A 27024-nucleotide genomic window follows, 5' to 3' on the forward strand; every position below is an offset into this window, starting at 1 on the left:
ACGTTTCCGTTTCTAGTGTATACAATCTTACCTGATGATATCAGACAATCTTAATTTAAATCCTTTTATATGAAGCTATTGTTTGGTCATAAATCATTTAATATATGGATGAACACAAAGTACACAATAATCTACGTATTTGTTGACAAGACACTTGAAATTCCGAGTAAACCTGATTTTGAAGATGAAATATGCCATAAGTTAGGCATACGATAAGACGTATAATTAGTTGAAGATAATCAATAATTTGTTTTAAATGGGGTAATACAGAGCCTGCTGAATCAATTTAAAAAGATCGGCGGTAAAAATGTTTAGAGGTCCAAGAGATTACAACAAATTGGACCTAAAGAAATTCACTGGACACAAGGATGAGGTAACAAAGTCAAGTATATATAAATGTATGCCACTATAAATTAATGAACTGTCTATGATACAATGTAAATGTACAAGTCCTATGGACATCATAGAAATATGGCTTAATTACAAGAGCAGTGATATATATACAAGAGGGCTGACTGTTTATACTCACGAGTCGAAAAATAAACAGACAACGAAATGGCTAAGAAAGAAAAGGACAAACAATAGTACACAAAACACAACATACAATTAGGGGTAACACGAATGACCAAATAACACTGTTATTATCCAAATAACACTTGTAAAGACCGAATAACACTTGAAACTTTATTATTATCACATATTGGTGACTTTTGAACATTGATTATTAAATACTAATGTATTATCGATGTATTTTATGACTTAAAAATGATTTACAAAAATCATATAAGTTTATAAAGATAATTTAAAATTTAGTGTGTACATCGAACATGGCGGCCATTGTGATTTCTGTGGTCGCCATATTCAATGTACACACTATATTTTAAAAGTTTTTTATGAACTTATCTGCTTTATGTAAATCATTTATACGTTATAAAATGCATTGATAATATACTATTAATTAATGATCAATGTTTAAAAGTCATCAATACATTGTATGTGCTAATATTGAATTTCCAAGTGTTATTCGGATATTAACAGTGTTATTCGGTCATTCGAGGTACCGTACAATTAGAAAGTTAAAGACAGAAACTCTCACCCAACCAAAAACTCAGGTGCTTATTCATTCAAATATGAAAAAATATTACTAATAAACCAATGAACATGTATACATTGTATTGCCATTTATATTCCTTCTTGAATTAATAATCTGAGTTTGAATCATTCCTTCACTTATTACAACTTAACAAGGAATTGTCAGTTCTATCATATTGTGTATATAGCATTATGATGTGATGATGCATTTACAAGTACATGTATATGAAATATTTCTTGCAATTAAAATGAAAAATAAAATATTAGTTATTCTTGATTGATTTGTTTTTATAGGTCAACTGTGTTGCGTTCTCACCAGATTTCCAAATAATGGTAACAGGTTCTGATGATGAAAGAGTTCGTGTGTTTGATGCCACAAACGGTTCAATGGTGTGCAAGCTTAAAGGACATATTGGTATATAAAGAGAGAGATAGTTTTCTCATAATTGTGTACATTTGACTTTTTGTTTTTAACTAGAATATCTGAGTTGTTACTGTTATCAGTTTTAATTGTCAAATAAAAGAATTGGAAGTTCTGACTTTATAAATTATTGCTATCTTTTGTGAAAATTTAGTTCAAACTAGCAGAAAGACCAAACAAAACCATGAACGAATATTTTAGCTGATAAACTTTACATAGAGTCCAAGCAAAACTTTTGTCAGTGTATACAAGAAACAAAACATACTTGCTATTTAAATAAACATCATTGTGGACTGTTGTGTGCTCTATTTGATTTCTAATTAAATATACAAGCTGGCATGCACATTTGTATAGTCCAGATATTGTATAATTTTGTCATTACACTGAATTTTCAGTCTGCTAATGGTGATATCACTTGATACCAATGAAAAGAAAAGGATATATATTTTAAAACTAAGTTGCAATGAAAGTAAATTTTCAATATGTGCTACTGAAAATCAGAAATATTTTGAAATAAGTTTTATTAAAGGGCTAATTCTGGGTTGTACCTTATCCTTTAAATTTGCGAAATATGCTAATTAAATAACATAAATCTGAACTGTTATAAATTTGTGTAAATTTACTAGTAAGTGTTACCTTGCTGTTTGATTTTGAAGAGATGATTGCAATAATATTTTGAAGAAAAATTGAATAGAAAACATGTATATTTTCTTCTTTTTCAGGTGCTATAAAAAGTGTTGCTATAGGTCCTAACTGTAAAACATTTGCTAGTGGATCTTATGATAAAACAATTCGTATCTGGAGAACTTCAGATGGGGAAAATCTTCACATCTTAGAAGGTGTGTTGCAATTACTCTACATTTTTACTTTTTAATGTTTTTCACTAAGAATGCTCATCATTTGTCAGACAAAATTTATAATATACAAGACATTTGTTAAAGTTTAAATTTTAAATGCTGCTTAATCGTAGAAGGCTAAAATAAAAGAGTGTTAAGTTCTATTTAAAACAATTATGCTTATATCTTTTCTAGGTCATCATAAAAGTTCCATCAGTGGCGTAGCTTGCATGTATGCTCAGATGCTCAAGCATCCACATCATTTTGACAAAAAAAAAAAAAAATAATAAAAAAATATTTTTATAGGGCTTTGCTAATTGCATATGATCGCATGTTCCCAGCCGATCAACTCGGAGGTCTCCGAGTGTAACAGGTAATGATGTAAGGAAAACGCAAAATATTTTCCGAAGCATGTGCATGGTCGGTCCGTATTCGATCTTCAGTTAGTTTATGTAAACAAGATGGATAAGTCGCAGAAAAGTGTTCTCGATTTTTTTCGTAAAAAACCTACATCGTCGGTTACGGCAAGCACAGAGGATGCTGATTCGCAGACCCGCGATAAAGGTTCGTCTGAAATTGAGCTAAGCGGAGCGATGGTCTCTACATCTGACGCAGCAGCAATATTACCATCAAATAAACCACCATATCCTGATATCGCTTCCTGCGACATGAAAGATGGAATGATTAAAACTCAATATGTGAGAGTGTGATCATTCCTGGGCTTTTAAATACCCGTTTCCATCTAGGTACAATTATTAAATTTTACTTTCAATAAAATATGCCTCTTAAATTTTACCAGATATATATATAAATTTTGTACAATTACGCACAAACAATGTCGTCGCGGCATTCTTGATTGCCATAACATTTGATGCTCTCATGTAATAATAAGAGCAAAACGACGGGTGCCACATGTGGAGCAGGATTTATTTACTCTACTGGAGCACCTGAGATCACACCCATGCAGTTTTGGTGGGGTTCGTGTTGCTTAGTCTTTAGTTTTTTTCATGTTGTGTCTTGTTATACTGTTATTTGTCTGTTTGTCTTTTTCGTTTATATTTAGTATTATACGGCTGTTAATGGTACATATTATGGCGTATCGTTGTCTGTCTATCCGTCCGTCCTCGCCCGTCTGTCCGTCGTCAACATGTCTGGCATTAACCAATTTGCATAAAACTTTGGATAATTGTTTATATGAATTGACGTAAGCCCTTTTACCGGTAGCCCTTTTCGAGTTTTATTGAAAACGCGACGGTCGTATCATGCGCTCGTGGCGCTGCTGTTTATTAGCCATGGCCATTGTCAGGTTTTTTTTCGATCTATAAGTTTGAATGTCTATCTGGTATCGTTCACCCGGCCTTTTATTCCAAAATTCTGTAAACAGGAGTGCAACTTAGTGTACTGTATTGGACATTTTTTGAGCTGTCAAATATAGGTTTGGTAGAGAAACTTTTACATTAAATATATTTATGAATTGAATGATAGTAGTTTCGAGAAAACAATAAAAATGTAACTGGACATATATGAATTGTTGGTAATATTGAAATTGCTTTGCTTTTTTTAATTTCCAGTCTTCTTTGTGTTTGTATTTAAAATACGGAATAAAATAAATAATGGTACGATCCATGTTTTAAAGATTTGGTTAAATTGTAGGGTTATCTATGGTCGGGAGAGAAAACTGAATGCATCCTGGTTTAAAGAGCATCCATGGCTAAGATATTCGATATCTACGGACGCACTTTATTGCGGAAGTTGTACCGTCTTCGCGGATAAAGGTGCCAAAGATAAACTGTTCATTAATCCGGTTACTGATTGGGTTAATCTTTCTAGATATGTTACTCGTCACGAAAAAGAGGGATCGTGCCATGCCTTGTCGGAAGTTGCGGCCGAAAATTTTAAGAGTGTGAAATCGGGAAAAACTGAATCGGTCATAAGTATGTTATCTTCGTCCAAAAAAGAACAAGTTCTAAGAAATCGTCATATCCTTGATAAAATTATTCGAGCATTACTACTGTGTGGTAAACAGAACATTGCTATTAGGGGTCATACCGAAGAAAGAAGTAATTTCATGGCAATCCTACGTGAATTCGCGGAAGATGATCCATCGTTAAAAGAACACATTCAGAGTACTACTGCAAGGTACAAATATACTTCCCCTGACGTTCAGAATGAACTTTTGATAATATGCGCGAAACAGATTTCTGATAAAATAATTGAAGATTGTAATGAAGCTGGTTTCTTTTCTGTACTTGGCGATGAATGTACGGATAAGTCAACAAAAGAACAAATGTCTATTTGTTTAAGATTTATAGATCCTGGGACCAAAGATGTTAGGGAAGATTTTCTTTGTTTTGTGGAACCCGAAAACACAAAGGGCGAAACAATCGCTAGATGCTTATTAGGCACATTAGAAAAAGAAGGTGTCGTCATCGACAGAATGAGAGGACAAGGTTGCGATGGTGCCGCTAACATGTCCGGGAAATTTCGAGGAGTCCAGGCAATAGTCAGGGAACGAGTGTCTACAGCAACATACGTACATTGCAAGGCCCACCAACTTAACCTGGCTCTAATTCATTCTTCAAAAGAACCGTGTGTTCACAATATGATGGGGACTGTTCAGGATATTGCATTTGCGTTTGACTATTCGGCAAAGAGACTCAATGCCTTCGCAACAGAGCTTAGTAATTGTGATGAAAACCTCAAGGAAGCCATGGAAAAACGATCCAAGCTAACAACGTTATGTGAAACTAGATGGTCAGCTCGGGCTGATTCTTTGTTCACATTTAAGTCGGCCTTCCCCGTAGTTGTTCATGCCTTAGAATATCTCCGTGATAATCGAGATGAAAAAGCTGGTGCTTACTTAGCCGCTATACTTAAATTTGAATTCTTGATAGCGTTGGTTGTAGCGGAGCATATATTAAGCGTGACAGTCGCTCTTAGCAATTTTTTACAAAGTAAGAGTTGCGATCTGATCGAAGCAGTTGGCGAAAGCAAAGTAGTCGTCCAAAGATTGCGTGATGAAAGAAATGACCCGGCTGTGTGGGATGCCTTGTATGGAAAGGCAGTAGAAATTGCCGCTGATTTTGAACTTAATCGTTGTACACCGCGTCGCGCCGGGCGCCAAATGCACAGAGCAAACCACCCTGTACAAGACCCACAAGAGTACTGGAAGGTTTCTCTGTATTACATATTTCTTGACCATCTTGTTCAGGAATTGGAATCACGTTTAATTCAGTCAGAAGACAGGTTCCTTGCAGAGTATTTGGTGCCAGTCAAGCTGCAGGGATTAACACCAGATAATATTGAAAAAATATACAATGCTTACAACGACGATATTGGCACTCTGGAACAACTCCAAGAAGAAATTTCTCGTTGGAAAACCAGATGGAGCATGACTATGTTGGACACGAAACCAAAGACACTCCATGAAACACTGGTCACAACAAACAAAAATCTCTATCCGAACATTTCTACTATAATATCTGTCCTACTAACAATGCCAGCTTCAACAGCCACAGCAGAGAGATCTTTTAGTGCAATGAACAGAATAAAAACATACTTGCGATCCACAATGGGAACAGACCGTCTATCGGCGCTTGCTACGCTGCACATCTATAGAGATGTGGAAATCGATAGACAAAATGTTATAACAAAATTTGCATCAGTTAAGGGAAGAAAGCTGAATTTTTTGTTGTAAATATTCTGAATTGTTAATTTTGTAAATATTTAAATAAGAAAATTATCATTGTGACCCTATTCAATACTTTCAAGGCTATTATTTATTGATTTAAAGCAAAAATCTAAGTGGTGTCGAAATCTGGGGTAAGTACAAATTCATTCAAAGAAAAAGACCGAAAAAAATATAATTTTCTGCATAAAAAGGTCCCAAAATTTTTTCGCCTCGCTCAGCTCGGCGAGTTCAGGCATCCACATCCAATTTACCCAGGCTACGCCACTGTCCATGATACATGTAATTGTATTATTATTCAAGTTTTTGTATATACATGTATCTCTGAAAGAGAAACTACTTAAAAAAAGAAATACTTAGTAAAATAAAACTAGATTTCTTTTTTTTTCAAACGAACAATTATTCAATTATAAATATTTTAGGTCACATGAAGAGTGTAGAGGTAGTTGTTTACTCTCCAGACTCTAAACAATTAGCCTCAGGCTCCTGGGACAGGACGGCTATAATCTGGAATGTTGAGGTTAGTTTTCCTTCTTCAAGTAGATTTTCAATGTTACTGTAGTTAATATAAATATGTTAAATTGATATGAGTTTTGCATCAAATACATTTATAGGGATATTGAGGTAAAACTCAGGTAAAAAATATATGATGTTTAATAGATATATAGTAATTGTAAAACAGTCTCCAAATAAACATATAAAAAAAATGTGGTATGATTGGCAATGAGACAACTCTTCACAAGAAATCAAATGAAACAGTATTTAACAGCTAAAGGTAACTGTACAGCTTTCAGCAATGAGTAAAGCCCATACTGCATCATATAAGTTAGCTATAAAAGGCCCCAAAATGACAAATTCAATCGAGAAAACTATCTCTATGTTAAAGTAGTTTTAATAATGCTATTTAACAGTCCACAATCAAAGCCATTTTATACTAACAGGCTAGTAGAAATTGATATGCTATAATTCAGCCAGCTAATGTATCATACTATCAACTTGCCATTTTGGGCCATTTATCACTATCAATCAGTCTTAAGCTTTAAACATGGCTTTACTCCATTCTTATCATATGTCAAGATAAAGCCACATAACAAAGAAAAATTCTGTGTTATATTTTCACATTGTCCCAATGAGTTCTTAATCTCATTTTTAGATATAGGAAGATGTGGTATGAGTGCCAATGAGACAACTCTCCATCCAAATAACAATTTATAAAAGTAAATCATTATAGGTCAATGCTTCAACACGGAGCCTTGGCTCACATCAAACAACAAGCTATAAAGGGCCCATAAATAACTAGTGTATAACCATTCAAATAGGAAAACCAACGGTCTAATCTATATAAAAAAACGAGAAACACGTATAAATCACATAAACAAACAACAACTGCTGTACATCAGATTCCTGACTTAGGACAGGTGCAAACATTTGCAGTGGGATTAAACGCTTTAATCGTACCAAACTTTCTCCCTTTTTAGCTCACCTGACCAGAAGGGCCAAGTGAGCTTTTCCCATCACTTGGCGTCCGTCGTCCGTCGTTAACTTTTACAAAAATCTTCTCCTCTGAAACTACTGGGCCAAATTAAACCAAACTTTGCCACAATCATCATTGGGGTATCTAGTTTAAAAAATGTGTCCGGTGACCTGCCAACCAACCAAGATGGCCGCCATGGCTAAAAATAGAACATAGGGGTAAAATGCAGTTTTGGGCTGATAACTCAAAAACCAAAGCATTTAGAGCAAATCTGACATGGGGAAAAATTGTTTATCAGGTCAAGATCTATCTGTCCTGAAATTTTCAGATGAATCGGACAACCCGTTGTTGGGTTGCTGCCCCTGAATTGGTAATTTTAAGGAAATTTTGCTGTTTTTGGTTATTATCTTGAATATTATTATAGATAGAGATAAACTGTAAACAGCAATAATGTTCAGCAAAGTAAGATTTATAAATAAGTCAAATGACTGAAATGGTCAGTTGACCCCTTTAGGAGTTATTGCCCTTTATAGTCAATTTTTAACCATTTTTCGTAAATCTAGATTACTATCTTTTACAAAAATCTTCTCCTCTGAAACTACTGGGCCAAATTTATCCAAACTTGGCCACAATCATCTTTGGGATATTTAGTTTAAAAAATGTGTCCGGTGACCCGGCCATTTATTCAAGATGGCCGCCATGGCTAAAAATAGAACATAGGGGTAAAATGCAGTTTTGGGCTGATAACTCAAAAACCAAAGCATTTAGAGCAAAGCTGACATGGGGGTAAAATTGTTTATCAGGTCAAGATCTATCTGCCCTGAAGTTTTCAGATGAATCGGACAACCTGTTGTTGGGTTGCTGCCCCTGAATTGGTAATTTTAAGGAAATTTTGCTGTTTTTGGTTATTATCTTGAATATTATTATAGATAGAGATAAACTGTAAACAGCAATAATGTTCAGCAAAGTAAGATTTACAAATAAGTCAACATGACTGAAATCAGTTGACCCCTTTAGGAGTTACTGCCCTTAATAGTCAATTTTTAACCGTTTTTCGTAAATCTTAGTAATCTTTTACAAAAATCTTCTCCTCTGAAAATACTGGGCCAAATTAATCCAAACTTTGCCACAATCATCTTTGGGGTATCGAGTTTTAAAAATGTGTCCCGTGACCCGGCCATCCAACCAAGATGGCCTCCATGGCTAAAAATAGAACATAGGGGTAAAATGCAGTTTTTGGCTTATAACTCAAAAACCAAAGCATTTAGAGCAAATCTGACATGTGGTAAAATTGTTTATCAGGTCCAGATCTATCTGCCCTGAAATTTTCATATGAATCGGACAATTCGTTGTTGGGTTGCTACCCCTGAATTGGTAATTTTAAGGAAATTTTGCTGTTTTTGGTGATTATCTTGAATATTATTATAGATAGAGATAAACTGTAAACAGCAATAATGTTCAGCAAAGTAAGATTTACAAATAAGTCAACATGACTGAAATGGTCAATTGACCCCCTAAGGATTTATTGTCCTTTATAGTCAATTTTTAACAATTTTCATAAAATTTGTAAATTTTTACTAACATTTTCCACTGAAACTACTGGGCCAAGTTCATTATAGATAGAGATAATTGTAAGCAGCAAGAATGTTCAGTAAAGTAAGATTTACAAACACATCACCATCACCAAAACACAATTTTGTCATGAATCCATCTGCTTCCTTTGTTTAATATTCACATAGACCAAGGTGAGCGACACAGGCTCTTTAGAGCCTCTAGTTCTGAAACAATAGTATTACATCACAACATAGAAAAACACACAATAAAATATCAATTGGAAGGCTTAACTCAATCAAAAAACGTAAATTAACACACTATGAACGAATAAATTTGATCTGCAATACCTGAATGCAAATACATATTTTTAAATAAAATTATTAAGGACAAACATTCAAAGCCAAAAGCAAACAAACAAGTCCAAACAAAGCCATGGCAAGACACCGCCGTGAAATATTTAACAAACTTTAGAAAATCATCACTTTTAAAAAACAGGTAAAGGAAAAATAACTTTGTCATTTTAGGTATACTACTTCTGTGTATATGAAATCTTCCAATAAGGAATACCAAGAAAGTTCTGTAATATAAATAAACCTAATTTAACACTTGATACATATGGGGTGAATATCAACAATTAAACTATACAATTAGAGCTAGATAAAACTTCCTATACAGATTTAAGGAGAATAATTTTGATGTTCATAGTACGAAGTTATTGTTGGTTTAATGTTTAGTTGCAAGTACACTGACAATGTACCTAATAATTCATGTATGGAGAAACATTATTTAAAACTAAAACAAAATAATGGACATGTAACAGGGGCCTCTTTGTATATATCTCACTCAAAGACAAAGGTATTTAGGTGTATATTAAAATATATATGAGTTTTAAATGTATTCATTCAGCAAGGATTCCCCATCAGAGTTTTGACAGGACACAAGAGTGTTGTACAGTCATTAGCATTCTCATTAAATGGTAAATGGTTGGTAAGTAATTTTACCTGTATTTGAAGTTAGCTATCATATCTCTATGCATTATCAGATTTTAAGAAAAAAAGTTTTCATTAAGAAATCAATAAATTTATTTATGTAGAAAATATTTTGAGCATTTGTTTCAGAAACTCTCTGTATCTATTTTTAATCCAGGTCTTATGCTTCACAAATTTTAAATCTATTTTGCACTTTGTAAAATAGGAAATAATGAGAATAATTTATAAATCCATGATTTTCTTAAATTTTAACCATGCTCCTACATTTAAATCTATTCAAATCAATGTAGGATTAACACTTATGAAACAACCAACCAGTGACATGCTAAAAAATATCTAAGGCTTAGAGTCAACATGTTGTTCTGAACAAATAGATGTGTATCTTTACAAAATGTAAGGTCTTAAACCTCAAGATTAAACATGTTGTAAAACAATTTGTACAGAGGTCATCAAGTATCAAACACAAACATCTCATATAAAAATATGTGAAAGTATCCATCATATAGTTCTATAAATGTTCTTCAGTGAAGATTATTTTTTAAATACATTTTTTAACTTTAAAAAGTATTCATGCCTATGAAATAAAAACAGAAAATTAATTCTATGAGCATTTCATCGTAAAATAAAACCACATCTAGTTTATATTTGATTAACCATATTTTTGTTTTCTAGGCCACAGGTTCTTGGGATTTTACGGTTAAAGTTTGGACTCTGAATGATCCAGATGATTCTGTTGTAACCATGGAAGGACATAAAGGAAATATACATGCTGTTGCTTTCTCAAAAGATGGCATGCTGGTAAGGATATAACAGTTAATGACATATACCTGTTAAATAAAAGAATGTCCCCTGCGTTGCACTTATTTTATATTTCCAAAGGGCATAGTTCATTTTTTTTTAAATCGATCATCCACCATTTTAGAACTTGTCTGAGATATTGCTGAGAGAGCTTACAAGACCAAACAGATGCAAGCATGTCCGGTATTTCCATGTCCCCAGCAAGGGGTTACATGTGGGACAATAAAATTATTCATTATAACCAAAATTGTGTCCATAGCCTGTCGCCTGAATTTTTATTGAATTTGGAAAGATAAAGTGGTTTTCATTATAAGAAGACGTACCCCTCTCATTGATTGCAAACTTCTATTGCAGCGATATCATGGGAAAGTGTTTTATTCATTATCTGCTTCAATCTTTTTAAAATTTTGTGTCACAAATCAAAACTGTCATTAGTTTAAGAGATTCTGGCACCACCCATTTCGAAAAACAGGTCTAATGAACCAATTATTTCACTTGAGTTTTGATGAACAGCAAAATCAAAACATCAAATTTTTGTGTAGTGTTTTTTTTTTCATTCAAAAATCTTAATATGAGTATGTCAATAGTATCTCTAGCAGAGAATAGAGTTTTTTTTCCACCATCCAACTGTCAGTCATTCTGTCTCAGGATACTAACTCAAATGCTTAATATAATATCTGATTGTACCCTTACTTGAATACCAATACATATGGTCATAAACTGTCATATGTAATGTTTGGAAGATCCATTTTGATTTTGAAGTCACCATGTCAAAGGTCAAGGTCATAGTAACTATAACAGAACCATATTTGTGCTTAAAAATTCTTTTAAGAAGTGTAATCAAGTATAAATACATATTGGAATGCAACCTTACCATGTATGGTGACATATAATGACTTTAATGAGACCAAGATCCCAATTAATTTGGAGGTCAATTCATCAAAGGTTGTCATATTAATAAAAAAACAGAATTGTGTAAGCCAATACTACTGTCTAAATTTTTAAATTTTAAAAATTATATGTTGTATGACAGTAAATGAGACAAATATCAACCAAAGGAAAAATGAAGTAGATATGAGGAACTATAGGTCACTATGGACTTCAACAATGAGCAAAGCAGATACTATGTATTAAGCTAGAAAAGACAGTGATATGTCAAAATGTAAAACAATTATTAAACAGCCTTATACACAGCTACTTTTGCATAGGTACTATTTCTATACTAAAAATATGTAGTACTGGAAATCTACTTTCAATATTCAGTACTATCATGTTACTTTAAAAATTATCGTAATATTTAAGTACCTGTATTTTACAGTACTTTATTTGTACTTGAAATTTAGGTACTACAGATTTTTGGTTACTAACGTTACATTTTCAGCATTTGTAAGATTTTTCTATTTCAAATATCTTAAAGTTATGATTTTCGAACATCGAAAATTGTATTATTTCTGTACAAAAATATTTAGTACAAATCAAGTACTGTAAAATACAAGTACCTAAATATTACAATAATTTTAAAGTAAAGAAAAAGTACTATAAAATGTTAAAAGTAAATTTCCAGTACTGCATATTTTAGTACAGAAATAGTACCTTTGCAAAAGTAGCTGTGTATGCAATAGGTCAACTATATTTGGTGTATGGAAGGTTTGTAAGGTGTACATGTCCAACTGGCAGGTGTCGTCTGACCTTGGCCTCATTTTCATGGTTCAGTGGTCAAAGTTAAGTTTTTGAGTTTTTGGTCTTTTTTTCTAATACTATATGCAATAGGTCAACTATATTTGGTGTATGGCAATATTTTATGATCTATATGTCAGTCGCGCAGGTTTTATTTGACCTTGACCTCATATTTGTTGTATGGAAAAATTGTTAGCTGTAATTGCCTGCCTAGCATGGTTCACCTGACCTTGACCTCGTTTTCATGATTCATTGGTCAATGTAGTTTTCTTGGTTAATGTTAAGTTAATGTGACAGTTGTAATAAAGCTTTATATTTAGGACTATCAACAGTTGTAATAAAGCTTTATATTTAGGACTATCAACAATCAACACAATATCAATGTGTGGAAAGAAGGCGACACATTTCAGTGTGTGCACTCTTGTCTTCTAGTTAACATTACATACAGTCTGCAGTTAAAGTTTTTTGAAACATTTATTAGATTCATAAACTATCCTGAATTTTTACCAAACTCGGACAGAAGCTTATTACAAATCAGAAGATAGTATAGATAGGAATATTTTTATTGAATTTTTTCCTCATTTTTGTTGAGCCTGGGATTAACAGCAAAAGTAGGCGAGACACTGGGTTCCGCGGAACCCTTACAAATTTTTCATGTCAGTATGCTTATTTGTATTAAACTGTACCAGTTTAATATAGCCCTTGCCAAAACTTACCAATAATATATTTTTATAGGATTTATTACTAATGCATCTTTTGTCGTAAATAAATAATGAGTTAAAATTTGTGACATGGTGAATATCAATATTGTAGGCATCAGGCTCTTGGGACAAAACTGTAAGGATGTGGAACCCTAAAACTGGTAAACAGATTCATCAGTGTGAGGGGCATGCTGGATGGGTACAAGCTTTATCCTTCTCTACTGATGGACTATACTTAGCCAGTGCTAGTGATGATGAGACTGTCAGAGTATGGGATGTTCTAACAGGGGAATGTATCAAGGAATTGGAGGTATTCAAAAAGATTCTTCAATTTAATATTCTTGTTACTGTGAAAGTTCTTTTATTCATGGATTTTGTGAATGGCTTAATCTCCAAATTTAAGTGTCCAACAAAATATAACATCAGAGGGGCCTAAGATGCCTAAGGGAAATTCAAACTCATTAATTGATAAAAAAAACTGACAACGCCATGGCCTAAAAAGAAAAAGACAAAGACAACATATAAAACTAAAGACTAAGAAAGCAATATGAACTCCATCAAAAACGGGGTAATCTCAAGTTCCTTGGAGGGGTAAGTAGATCCTGCTCCACATGTGGCACCTGTTGTGTTGCTCATGTTAGCACAAACCTAGTAAAGTCTAATTGGGTAGGTCATATATTGGTGAAAAGAGGATGGGATTGTAGTTACATTGGGAACATATATCACTGTTGGCCAAATCAAAACATGAAAAGATCTCCTTGAAGGTTTGACTTCATGGGTATGAGCATATGGTCTAGAGAATGTCAGTTTGATCATAAAAATCTGGTAGATAAAATCAACTTTTAATAGCTAAAATAAATCTATTGGGGTTCAGATTGATTTCCATATGCTGAGAGGTAACAGGCTGTAATACAAGACATTTGATCATTAAAAAATGGGTTATTTGTATAAATTAAAGACTGACTGGCCTTGTAACTGTAATAAATCAAGGTTTACATGTAGTCTGAAGGGAAATATAGTATTTGGAGATATTAGATTTTTTATACTTGACAGGTCATGGTATATCACAAATCAACACGCAATAAGATTTTTAAAATGTTCTTTTCACTCAAAATTTACTGCATCACATTTCAAACAGATATTTGGGAATTGCCACTCAGTCAAACATTTGTTGTAAATTTGACCCTTGATCTTTTGCCTCAATTGTTTTTTTGTTTTTTTCCATCAGTCAGATATATATAAACAATCATGCTTGTTCTTTTTTAGGGTCAGACAGATACTGTTCAACATTGTGCTTTCAAACCTGGTGGTGCTTTAGTAGCTTCTGGATCGTTAGCTACAATGATAGCATTTAAATGATACATGTATAGTACTTACAACAATTTTAGTTAGATTGGTAGCCTTTGTATGATTAGCTACAACATTTGTATTTAAATGATACATACTCAGGTTGGTTCAGATGAAGTATTGTTATAAGAAGCATTCAGTCAAACAATTACTTAGCTATGTGTATTTTTGTATTCTTAGTTCATTGAGAATATTATTTGAATATGTTAAACAAAGTAGCAAACCTTAAAATTATCTGGTCAAAACCAAATCTTCATATGTTTATATTTACTACTATGCCCCTTTAAGATCAAGTTTAGAGTATATTTAAATTACAATAAATTATCCAGTAAGTAAACTGCTGTGGAAATACTTTTGTTCTAATTTACAGATATGATTTTCTGCACCAAATTTTGAAGTGTATAATCCACAGATTTTCCCCTCAAAATTCAATTGACCAAATAGGGGTGCAGAATTTACAGTACTACACAACTACAAGCAAGAAATCAGAAAGTTTACATTTCATGATTTTTCATACAAATTATATTATCAAACCAAATTTTAGTTGATAAAGGAAAGAATACTACAAATATTGTGACAAATTGTTTTATTTCCTAAAACATCCATGGTAAATGAAGGGTTCGAATTAGCCCCAAGTTTTAAATGATTTTTAAATTGAGTCAAAAAACTACAAATTTCACATTGAAATAGTTGTGATATTACTATTGATACAGAATGACTTCTTTTTATCACATCACATATAAATAACCAAGTAATGACCCCTTGATTATGCATAATTTATGTTGTAAAGTCAGTTTTAGGTCCAATTTCTCCAAAGTTTATCACAATTTTTAGCATAATTTCATTTGGTAACACATGTTTGTGTCCTGGGATGCAATATATTGATTGATACTTCTGGTTAAAGAACATTTTAGGTTGTATGATGTGGGCAAATTTTTCCGATAGCTTGTATGAAAATTGACAGTTTTAACTCATAAGAAAGCCTATTTATAAAACTTAAAATAATGGTATTGAAAAATAAAAAAGAAAAACAAGGAATGCAATTTTGGAAGACATTGAGAAAATGCATTTTAGATGAGTCTGGAAGTAAAAAATAAATAAATTTGACCCATGACAAAAAAAAACTGTTTTGTTTTTTTGAAACTGAAGACCTTGAATGGACATTATTTTAACAACTTATTGAAAACAAATAATTTTGTAAAATGGGGAGATAGAGACAAAATTATCAGATGACATTTATATTGATGAAGTGGTTAGTTGTATAATATATTGTTAAGTGTTGTTATTTCTATTTATAATTTTAATTTACATGTTACAAGGAGGAGTGAATAAATCTGCTTCACTTGTAGTGCCAAAATGTTTTAATTTATACAATTTACAAAAAAATGAAGGGTTACTATATTCATTTTATCTGTCATATTGAATATTTTGCTGAAAACATTATTCATTGTAAATCTGAGTGTGTCAAATTATATAAAAGTGCCTATATTTATTTGATTCACTATATATGTCCTGGATTATTTATTTTTATAATGTTGCATTCAGTTTATGTATTTATTTTATTAAAATGACTATGGTTGTAAGAAATTGATGACAGTCTTTTGATCTATAAAAGAAGGAAATAATTGTTTGTTAGTAGCAAGCAAATTCAATTTACTGATTGAAAGTATGTTTTATTTTTCTATTAAATATTGAAGAATATACTCTTATTATTTAATTGTGGCTTTTCTATATGAAGCCAATAAGATGTCATACAAGAGCTATAATTCTCTTTAGATTCAGAGCAAGATTCCATTTTATTTGTTTAGGAGCAAAAATTTAACATGAGCAAGTTTTGATTTAGCCTTTAAGTATATTTCCCTATTAAAACCTCATTGCGGAATGCAAAATGTTAACAGGATTTTTTCCATTAAACAGAATGAAAAATTGGGAACTGTACACTAACATCTCCCATGCGACAGGTTTCAAGGGACAGAGAAATACCCAGTCTGTTTATCCATGAGGTATAAGGGCTCTAGTGTGTACAATTCTTGCTATATTTTATCAAAAATATATCAAAGGTTATATATAATGATGTTCCAGAAAAGTTTGAAAATCAGTCCTGAAAAACTATTTTTAAAAGATTTATGGGCTTGAAATATAAATTACATTTCGAGATCTCTCTTGTACAGTTCTTGGCAAATTTGTATCAAATTAATGTCAAAGGTTTATATCAGCAATGGTGTTAATTATTTCGAAAACAAGAGCTGGTCAACTTTTTTAAAAGAGTTATGCTCCTTGTAAATATCTATTTTGTGGAAAATTGCATTGTAAGGACTCTCACTTGTACAGTTCTTGCTAGATTTTTTTTCAAATTCGAAATAAAGGTTTATATCGGCAATATCTCAGACAAATTCCAAATGCAGTGCCAATCAACTATTTCAAAGAGTTATGCTTCTTATGCCCCTTAGACATATTAATATGTGGAAATTGCATTGTAGTAGCTCCCAAGCTTACATTTCTTGAAGAATTGTTATGAACTATTAATGAAGGTTTATTTCAGCAATGTCAGGAATAAAATCGAAAATTAACCCATATCAATTATTTTTTCAGGTAAGTTCTTAGTTTTTAAATAAATCCTGTTAAAAAAGATGCATTGTTAGCACTCTCACATGTAAAATTCTTGCCAGAAATTGATGAAACTTCTTTCAAGATCTTATGACAGCTATGTCTCAAACAGTTTTGAATATCAGTGCTGATCAATTATTTTTAAGAAGGGTTTAATGCCCATGGAAAAATAAATTGCATGAAAAAAATGTATTGTTGTCGCTCTCAAGACTACATATATATCTACAATATTTATAAAAAGTTTAACATGATACTACCTATCCTCTTCGCTCCTGGCAGATCATAAGGTCGCCACAAGATATCGCCATGCAACTCTGTCTTCAGCCTTTGTTTCGGCTTCTCCCCAGGTCATGTCGAGCTCCTTAAGGGCATACGATACAGTTACAGGGGAGGTAATGACGTTGTTAACGTAAAATGTTATTTTCGCGACGTCAGTGGTCAAACTGTGACATATCGGGAAAAGATGCATTTTTCGACTGATTTTTATCATTCAAACTGATTTAATTTGAAAACGAGTGCATGGACCCCCATTTTATAAACCGACATTTTGTTTCATTTTTCAGGGAGATTATGTGGACCAAATTTTATAAAACTGTAAATAGTGCAATTTTTTTAATTTGATAAATATACAGAAAAAAAAAATCGTTTTTTTCTCAATTCATGCCCATTTGATAAATATGAGTTATTTCTGAACAAAAAAGGCATACATTTTTAGAATACTTATAAAATACAGAAATTACAAATTATTTAACAAAAAACAATTTGTGTTTATCTTTTAAAACAAAAAAGTTATGCTTTTCTTTCGAAATGGAAAATACGGCCACAAATCCGAATTTTGAGCAAATATACAAAATTTAGACCCCATTTAACTCAACAAGTAGCACATGAAGGTATATTTTTTATTACATATTTGATTTAATCAGGTAGAAAATAGCCTATATGCAAATTTTCATCAACTTGTAAATACGGAATCAAAACTGTATCGTATGCCCTTAAGTTCTGCTTCAATCGTTCGACGCCAGGTGGTGTTGCGTCTTCCTCTTGGTCGCTTCTTCTAGGTCGTCCATCTGAGAGCTATCCAGGTTATATTGGATACAGGCATCCTGAGAACATGCCCCAGCCATCGTGCCTCTGTCGAATTTCTTTCAGGGTACATGTGAACTTGATCATTTCAAGGAAATGTTCATTTGAAATACGGTTTGGCCAGAAGACTTTGCAGATTCGCCTCATACAATTGTGGTGAAAACTTGAGAGCGATCGCATATCTGTTTTTGTTACTCTCCAACAATTACTTCCATACAGAAGGACAGATTTAACATTAATGTTATATAGCATTATCTTTGTTTTCCTGTTGTATTGTTTGGACTCCCAAATGGATCGTAGTCTTTGAAATGCCGATCTTGCCTTGACTAGCCTACTTTTAATATCTTTTTGTGTTGGATCTTCTTTACTTACCACAGTTCCTTGATAAGTAAATGTATCTACCTGTTGGATTTCTGTGCCCTCAGCTTTTAGTCTTAAGTTGGATGTTGTGTTTCCCTTTTCTAAACCCAGTCTGTTCCTGTCTTAACCTGTCATTCAGTTCGAAGTCTATCCTGTTTAACAGTATTCTTCAAAACACTTTACTTGAGATTGAGAGTAATGTTATCCCTCTCCAGTTGTCACAACTCCCAAGATCCCCTTTCTTCGTTATTTTAACGATAAGACCCTTTGTCAGTCTTTTGAGATTTTAATTTCTTGCATACATTTGTATGTCTTTGAAGATATCATGCAGTATGACTGTTGCTTTGTTGGTGTCAGATTTCAGTAGTTGAGCTTGAATTCCATCTATGCCTGCTGCCTTTCCTGATTTCATAGATTTAATTGCCTTTAATATTTCTCCTTTAGATGGTAGGTCAGTGCTAATATCTAAATCTTCAAATTGTGGGGCTCATTGAAATTCGTGTAATGGTTCTGGTTTATTCAAAACAGCCTTGAAGTGTTCAACCCAGTGTGCAGCCTGTTCCCTTCAGTTGTAATGATTTTTCCATTTTTTGTCGAGCCTGCGACTTTTGTCGCAGAAAGCTCGACATAGGGATAGTGATCCAGCGGCGGCGGCGTTAGCTAACTTCTTAAAAGCTTTATGTTGAAGAAGGTGGAAGACCTGGATGCCTCATACTTTGTATATAGATGCCTCATGTTATGAAGTTTCTGTCAGTCACTTGTCCTATGTCCTTGACCTCATTTTCATGGTTCAGTGACTACTTGAAGAAAAAAGTTAAAAATTTTTGTAATGTTAAATTCTCTCTTATTATAAGTAATAGGATAAATATAATTGATATGTGCGTACCTTGCAAGGTCCTCATGCCCGTCAGACAGTTTTCACTTGACCTCGACCTCATTTCATGGATCAGTGAACAAGGTTAAGTTTTGGTGGTCAAGTCCATATCTCAGATACTATAAGCAATAGGTCTAGTATATTCGGTGTATGGAAGGACTGTAAGGTGTAAATGTCCAACTGGCAGGTGTCATCTGACCTTGACCTCATTTTCATGGTTCAGTGGTTATAAACAGTCTCCGGGACAAGTTTGCAATTCCGCTGAGTGCAAAAGTTGTCACCTTAATTTTTGGAGTTAAGTCAAAATGAAGTTTATAACTTGGTTGGTATTGGTTCCCTGATATTTGTCCTAAATTTTTTTGGCTCTAGCACCACTGTTGAAAAAGTTATGCCCCTTTTTTCAACAATTTCCTCAGAGGAAAAGTAGTTTTCCTCAAGGGAAATCAAATTTCCCTAAAGGAAAAAGATTTTTCCTCAAGGGAAATTGTTTTTTCCTCAAGGGAAAAAGATTTCCCTTAAGGAATTTGCAGCATAAATATTTCCTTTGAGGAAATTCTATTTCCTTTGAGGAAATTCTTTTTCCTTCGAGGAAATTTGCGGCTTCAAATTTTCCTTTGAGGAAATTCTTTTTCCTTGGAGGAAATTTGCGGCTTCAAATTTTCCTTTGAGGAAAAACTTTTTCCTGTGAGGAAATTTGTAGCTTCAAATTTTCCTTGGAGGAAATACTTTTTCCTGTGAGGAAATTTTTGACAAACACTTTTCCTTAAGGGAAAATTCAAGACAACAAATTTCCTCTAAGGAAAACATTGTTCTTCAAATTTCCTCTAAGGAAATTTCTGAACATCAAATTTCCCTTAAGGAAATGTTTTCCCTTATTTTTACTAGTTAAACATTTCTTCACTATACCATGTATACAAACAGTGTGAATATAATTTTACAAGACTGAATAATTGATACAAATGATATTTAAAACTTTAATTAATGTTTGACTCAACATTTTAATGACATTGAAAATTCATACAGTCTGACTGTTTAGGTCTAGGTATGACAGGTATTGTTCATACTTTTTATATAACTTTAACTTTGATTTATAAAAAAAATTTGTAGCAAAGGATTCTGTTTTCTTTGTAATTGTTTCAATCCAATACATTAATAAGCAACCAATTTGAATGTCATACCATTTGTGGTGTTCTAAAGAATTTGTTTATATTTTCAGATTAAATAATAAAATAAACACGTCTTTTCCTGTTATTTTAAATTGAAATTTTCTTCTGTTTCAGCTTGTGTACAGTTATTCAATCCACTACGTAAGAATTCAGTGAATACATTATTCCATTCACTAAACATTTTTGCAAATTGTTCTTCAATGATCTTCTTCCATATATATATTTGATATGAGGGAGCGATGTAAATGTGTGGATAAAACTGGTGTTCCTTTTTTCAACAACAAAATAGTATTTTTTCTGCATTTCTCCTTTCTTTCGACTAATATATATAATATGTTGTTGCTTTTATACAATAGTGTTTTTGTGTATCTATGATAGAACTCCATTTTGTTTATGGCCATTATCATGTGATTATGATGAAATTTCCTATTTCTTTTTTGCAGGAAAGCACACATTCCAGTTCAAATTAATCCAATTGCGCACTATGTAGATACATTTCAACTTTAAGTTTCCTCTTCAGTAATGACCTATTGATCATGAAAACCAAGATGTCTGATCACCTATAAATACAAAAAATAAAAAAATAAAATGTTATAAATGGAGAGAGAAACAGCAATAAAAGTTTATTTTGTCATGTTTATTAACATTTTAAATATATTTTCTTTCTTACTTGTGAATGCTTTTGTCTATAGTTCTTATATTAGTTGATTTTGTGCATTTATCAATCTTTTAAGTTGAGGCAGTTTGTTCTTTATATTATATATATATGTTGAGCTGTTAAACCACTGTCTAAAGTAAGGGTAGGGTTGAGTGCTCATAAACTTGTTTTTTAATACATGCATTAGTTTTTATGGATTTTTAACTTAACCTGTCAGTTACTGTGAGTACTTAACTTTGTGTCTTTTCAATTAGGGGAAATGTATAAATTTCTTGCTTACTGTAAACCAACTAATTTTCGTGAGCGATTTATTTTCACAAGCAATTTATTTTCGCATTTAGAAATATAACATGCATATAAATTGTCGGGACTGTTTTTCATATATGTATCTTTCCTTGTTCATTTATTAAAATACATTTAAGTAAAATTGAAAACCGCAAAAAAAAAATAGCTGTGATGTAGACTAGAAAGTATAAAACGCAAAATAAAGTATTCGCGAAAATTTAGTTGGTTTACAGTAGTCCAGCCTGTGTTTTCAGGAAATTTAAATCATTGGTTGTCTGGTGGAGGGTTGTCTTAATGGCAATCATGCCACATCTTATATTTAATATAACCTTGCCATATTCCTATTGTGCCTGTCCAAAGTTTAGAGCCTGTAGTTTTTGTCAGTTTAGTCTGACACTAAAATTTATTGGTTGTTGTTGTTTCATACTGTTCATATTTATTTTTTTGTAATTCATTTTGTTATATTAACTAGGCAATTAGTTTTACAGTTTTGATTGTTTCAATTTTTCATCTGAGGGTCTTTTATAGCTGCCTACTTTGACTATAGGGTAAGGATTTTCTCATTATTGAAGGTCGTCACAGGCCTACAATTGCTTTCTTTTAGCCATGATCAATAGTTTTCATATTTAATATACCACATCTTTTAATTTTTATAGTAATCATGATAACTGTCTTTCAAGTTCAATAACTTTTTTAAAAATAAAAGTGGCCTTACCATTTAGGTTTAGTTGGCTTGTGCAAATTTTAAACTGCCTATCATTTCTGCTGTTTATAATTCTTAATTCTTCTATAGTTCTTGTCCTATACATAAAAGAGTAAAAGTTAGTATTGAATGACATCTTGCATCAATGTTTTTTTTGCTGTTTAATGTACATGATGTATATTAATGTGTGTTTAATAAAAATCTGTACCATGAGTGCTTGATAAGCTTGTTGCCCTTTTAGTTGGTCTTTATATGCTATAAATGAATTTTAATGATCAACTAGAAAAACTATGAGCACTGCACAAATAAGACCCCCCTCCAAATAAAACCAGATGCTCCGCAGGGCGTAGCTTTATACGACCGCAGAGGTTGAACCCTGAACGGTTGGGGCAAGTATGGACACAACATTCAAGCTGGATTCAGCTCTAAATTTGGATTGTGATTAAATAGTTGACACAGCATAGGTTTCTGACACAGAATGAATGTGTTCTAATGAACTTAAAATTTTTGTTTTCTCTTAGAGCAATTCACTATGCTGTTGAATATTAATCCTCTCAAAAAAATGTTTGAAGAAATTTTCTTTTTTATTTATGAAATTTCAAATGAGAAAAATTGAACCCAATTTTTTTAATCACATCCCCCTTTCCCTTATTCCAAAACTAATCTCAATTAAAATTTCTAATGGAGTTTGCAACAATAACTACTCATTTAAATACATCATAAAATATTAAGATGTAAAAAAACTGCTTGTTATCACTGAATGGTAAAGATTATTTTAATTCATCAGTTGGTAGTAAAAAGTGAATATACATTGTATATTGTATATAACAAAGATTTAAGTTGATTCTGGACAAAGAAAGATAACTCCAATTAAAAAAAAATCTTGCTATTGCACAATATTTTGCAATTAGATATTTCTTGCTTACTATTCTGGACAAAGAAAGATAACTCTAATTAAAAAAAATTTGCTATTTCACAATATTGTGCAATTAGATATTTCTTGCCATTGCGCAATACTGTGCAATTGAAAAGACTTGCTATTGCACAATACTTAATATAATAATTTTAGATCCAGATTTGGACCAACTTGAAAACTGGGCCCATAATAAAAAATCTAAGTACATTTTTGGATTCAGCATATCAAAGAACCCCAAGATTTCAATTTTTGTTAAAATCAGACTAAGTTTAATTTTGGACCCTTTGGACTTAAGTGTAGACCAATTTGAAAACAGGACCAAAAATGAAGAATCTACATACACAGTTAGATTTGGTATATCAAAGAACCCCATTTATTCAATTTTTGATGAAATCAAACAAAGTTTAATTTTGGACCCCGATTTGGACCAATTTGAAAACTGGGCCAATAATCAAGAATCGAAGTACATTTTTAGATTCAGCATATCAAAGAACCTAACTGATTCATTTTTTGTCAAAATCAAACTAAGTTTAATTTTGGACCCTTTGGACCTTAATGTAGACCAATTTGAAAACGGGACCAAAAGTTAAGAATCTACATACACAGTCATCACAGTTAGATTCGGCATATCAAAGAACCCCAATTATTCAATTTGGATGAAATCAAACAAAGTTTAATTTTGGACCCTTTGGGCCCCTTATTCTGTTGGGACCAAAACTCCCAAAAGTAATACCAACCTTCCTTTTATGGTCATAAACCTTGTGTTTAAATTTCATAGATTTCTATTTACTTATACTAACGTTATGGTGCGAAAACCAAGAGAATGCTAATTTGGGTCCCTTTTTGGCCCCTAATTCCTAAACTGTTGGGACCTAAACTCCCAAAATCAATACCAACCTTTCTTTTGTAGTCATTAACATTGTGTTTAAATTTCATTGATTTCTATTTACTTAAACTAAAGTTATTGTGCGAAAACCAAGAATAATGCTTATTTGGGCCCTTTTTTGGCCCCTAATTCCTAAACTGTTGAAACCAAAACTCCCAAAATCAATCCCAACCGTTCTTTTGTGGTCATAAACCTTGTGTCAAAATTTCATAGATTTCTATTAACTTAAACTAAAGTTATAGTGCGAAAACCAAGAAAATGCTTATTTGGGCCGTTTTTGGCCCCTATTTCCTAAAATGTTGGGACCAAAACTCCCAAAATCAATACCAACCTTCCTTTTGTGGTCATAAACCTTGTGTTAAAATTTCATAGATTTCCATTCACTTTTACTAAAGTTAGAGTGCGAAAACTAAAAGTATTCGGACGACGACGACGACGCCAACGTGATAGCAATATACGACGAAAAATTTTTCAAATTTTGCGGTCGTATAACAAGAGTGGACACGCTGAAATGTCTCGCCTTCTATACTAATCATTAATATTATGTTGATAGTCCTAAGTATAAAGCCTTATTAAAAACTGTCACATAAACTTAACATTAACCAAGATAACTAAACAAAGACCAATGAACCATGAAAATGAGGTCAAGGTCAGATGAACCATGCCAGGCAGACATGTACAGCTTACAATGCTTCCATACAACAAATATAGTTGACCTATTACTTATAGTTTAAGAAAAATAGACCAAAACACAAAAACTTAACACTGAGCAATGAAAATGAGATCGAGGTCAAATAAAACCTGCGCGACTGACATATATAGATCATAAAATATTTCCATACACCAAATATAGTTGACCTATGGCATATAGTATTAGATAAAAAGACCAAAACTCAAAAACTTAACTTTGACCACTCAACCATGAAAATGAGGTCAAGGTCAGATGACATTTGCCCGCTAGACATGTACACCTTACAATCATTCCATACAACAAATATAGTAGATCTATTGCATAAAGTATGAGAAAAAAAGACCAAAACACAAAAACTTAACTATAACCACTGAACCATGAAAATGAGGTCAAGGTCAGATGACACCTGCCAGTTGGACATGTACACCTTACAGTCCTTTCATACACCGAATATACTAAGACCTTTTGCTTATAGTATCTGAGATATGGACTTGACCACCAAAACTTAACCTTGTTCACTGATCCATGAAATTTCAGAAAGATGCGAGATGATTTATATAATTATAATTTCAGGAATTTACAGTAAAGGCTTTTAACCCCACTGCATTTTGCACTTTTCCCAAGTCAGGGGCCAGAAGTTATGGCCTTTGTGACCTTTGTATGATTTTTATTTTAGTTTCTTTTTTTTTACATTGAGGAGTTTAGTATCACATCCATTATCACTCAACTAGTATACATTTTTGTTTAATGGCAAGCTAAAGCATGCCTCACAGGCACGGATCCAGGGGGGTCCGAGGGTGGGAACCCCCCCTTTTTTTTTTTGGACGATCAATGCATTTGAATTGGAACACCCCCCCCCCCCCATTTGTCCTGGGTTAGGAACCCCTCCTTTAAGGCAACAACCATTTTCTTATCTGGGGGGGGGGGGGGGGGGGGGGCCTGGGATTTTTTTGAAAAAAATATTTTGATGGCCTAGCTGAACGAAAAAAAAATTATGTTTTGCACTGTAGCTGAAAAAAAAATTATGCTGTCACCTGCTTGAAAAAAAATTTTGCACTGCTGAATTTGAGAATAGTGAAAATAACAGTTGAGACAGTGAAACAGCAGATTATAAACATCTGTCCAGTCTACAGATTAAGCTAAGATTTATATTTATACCTTATTACTTTTTGTATTTTCCTGTAATAGTGTTTGATCCAGAAATATTTAAAAGCACTCCAAATCTCCCGCATGTATGCTACTACATTAAGACATACTTTAAACTGCAACTATTATAAACATGAAATGGTCATTTTATAACAGGGATAGATATGGTATCATATTAAAGCAGTCTTTTAAAGTAGCCCTGATTGTGTATGACACAGACTTGTATACCGGTAGTATTTTCCTTTGTATCATTCTGTATCATTCTTTATACCTCTTTTTTCAATGGAATGTCAATTATGAGGGGCCTGATGGGGGGGTCTCATCACGATTCACGAGTTGATTTTTTTGTCAATCACGAGTCACAGAAAATAAATTTCCATGATCACGGATCACGAAAATATAAAAAGAGTATCACCAATCAATCTCGATAATAGAGATTCAGAAGCTGGTTGTTTGGTGCAATTAAGCTACAATCAAATACATTACTGGCTCATTACTTGTTTACATGTTGAATTCTCCCAGGTTCTAAATTAAATCGTTAAAAACAGTCACATTTTGACTTCTTTTATTGTATAATAATAATATTTCATAGAAATGTTTTACTGGCGTAAATACCACGGAACCACATCTGTGTTTTATCTTGAGGCTAAACTAAGAGATTATAAAGTATATATATTTATTTTGTCAATAAAATTTACTGCTGAGCCTGATTGTTCTCCCACTCCTGCTGGTTGTCCCTTGAAGAAAACTAAGACATTCTGGGGTGTCAATAACATGGTCCGTTTCTTCAGTGTAGTCCACATCTGATTCTGAATCATATTCAGAAACTTGATCATAGTCCGTGTTACCTTCTTCAGCTATTGAAGGAAATGTGATTTTTTCACTTGTGGTACTGTAAGTTGCATTTTTGTACATATTAAGTGGTAATGTGCCAGTGTTGTACATTGTCGTTTGCTGTCGTACTGATCTTTGTCGAACACACTTCCCGAAGTCCTGGGCCCACTCACGCATTTCTCGTTCCTGGTCCTTTGAAAGGAGGGCTTTTGGTTTCAAGTGCTCCATAGCACTCAGG

At 32.7% G+C, this 27024-nt stretch overlaps 1 protein-coding gene and 1 long non-coding RNA gene across 2 annotated transcripts; one reads left to right on the forward strand and one right to left on the reverse strand.

The window, feature by feature from the left end:
- LOC143064650 (uncharacterized) lies at positions 1-16278 on the forward strand. The gene is made up of 8 exons (XM_076237630.1): positions 1-373; positions 1387-1507; positions 2236-2352; positions 6460-6557; positions 9972-10052; positions 10727-10852; positions 13343-13540; positions 14497-16278. The coding sequence occupies exons 1-8, from the start codon at positions 308-310 to the stop codon at positions 14587-14589; spliced, it is 900 nt and encodes a 299-aa protein (XP_076093745.1). The 5' UTR covers positions 1-307; the 3' UTR covers positions 14590-16278.
- A 4170-nt stretch (positions 16279-20448) lies between these two features.
- LOC143064651 (uncharacterized) lies at positions 20449-22547 on the reverse strand. Its single transcript, XR_012975297.1, has 2 exons — positions 22326-22547; positions 20449-21227 (listed from the first exon to the last, which is right to left on the reverse strand). It is a non-coding gene; the product is annotated as an uncharacterized LOC143064651 (long non-coding RNA).
- Positions 22548-27024: the final 4477 nt, after the last annotated feature.

Source organism: Mytilus galloprovincialis, chromosome 2 (assembly GCF_965363235.1).
Source record: "Mytilus galloprovincialis chromosome 2, xbMytGall1.hap1.1, whole genome shotgun sequence".
NCBI lineage: Eukaryota > Metazoa > Mollusca > Bivalvia > Mytilida > Mytilidae > Mytilus > Mytilus galloprovincialis.

What these genes read in the sequence shown, in the direction of transcription:
- LOC143064650 (XM_076237630.1), top strand. Translation starts at nt 308, where the DNA reads ATGTTTAGAGGTCCAAGAGATTACAACAAATTGGACCTAAAGAAATTC. An exon ending in TCACTGGACACAAGGATGAG is followed by an intron (nt 374 to 1,386) that starts GTAACAAAGTCA and finishes TTGTTTTTATAG; the next exon opens with GTCAACTGTGTTGCGTTCTC. An exon ending in AAATCTTCACATCTTAGAAG is followed by an intron (nt 2,353 to 6,459) that starts GTGTGTTGCAAT and finishes TAAATATTTTAG; the next exon opens with GTCACATGAAGAGTGTAGAG.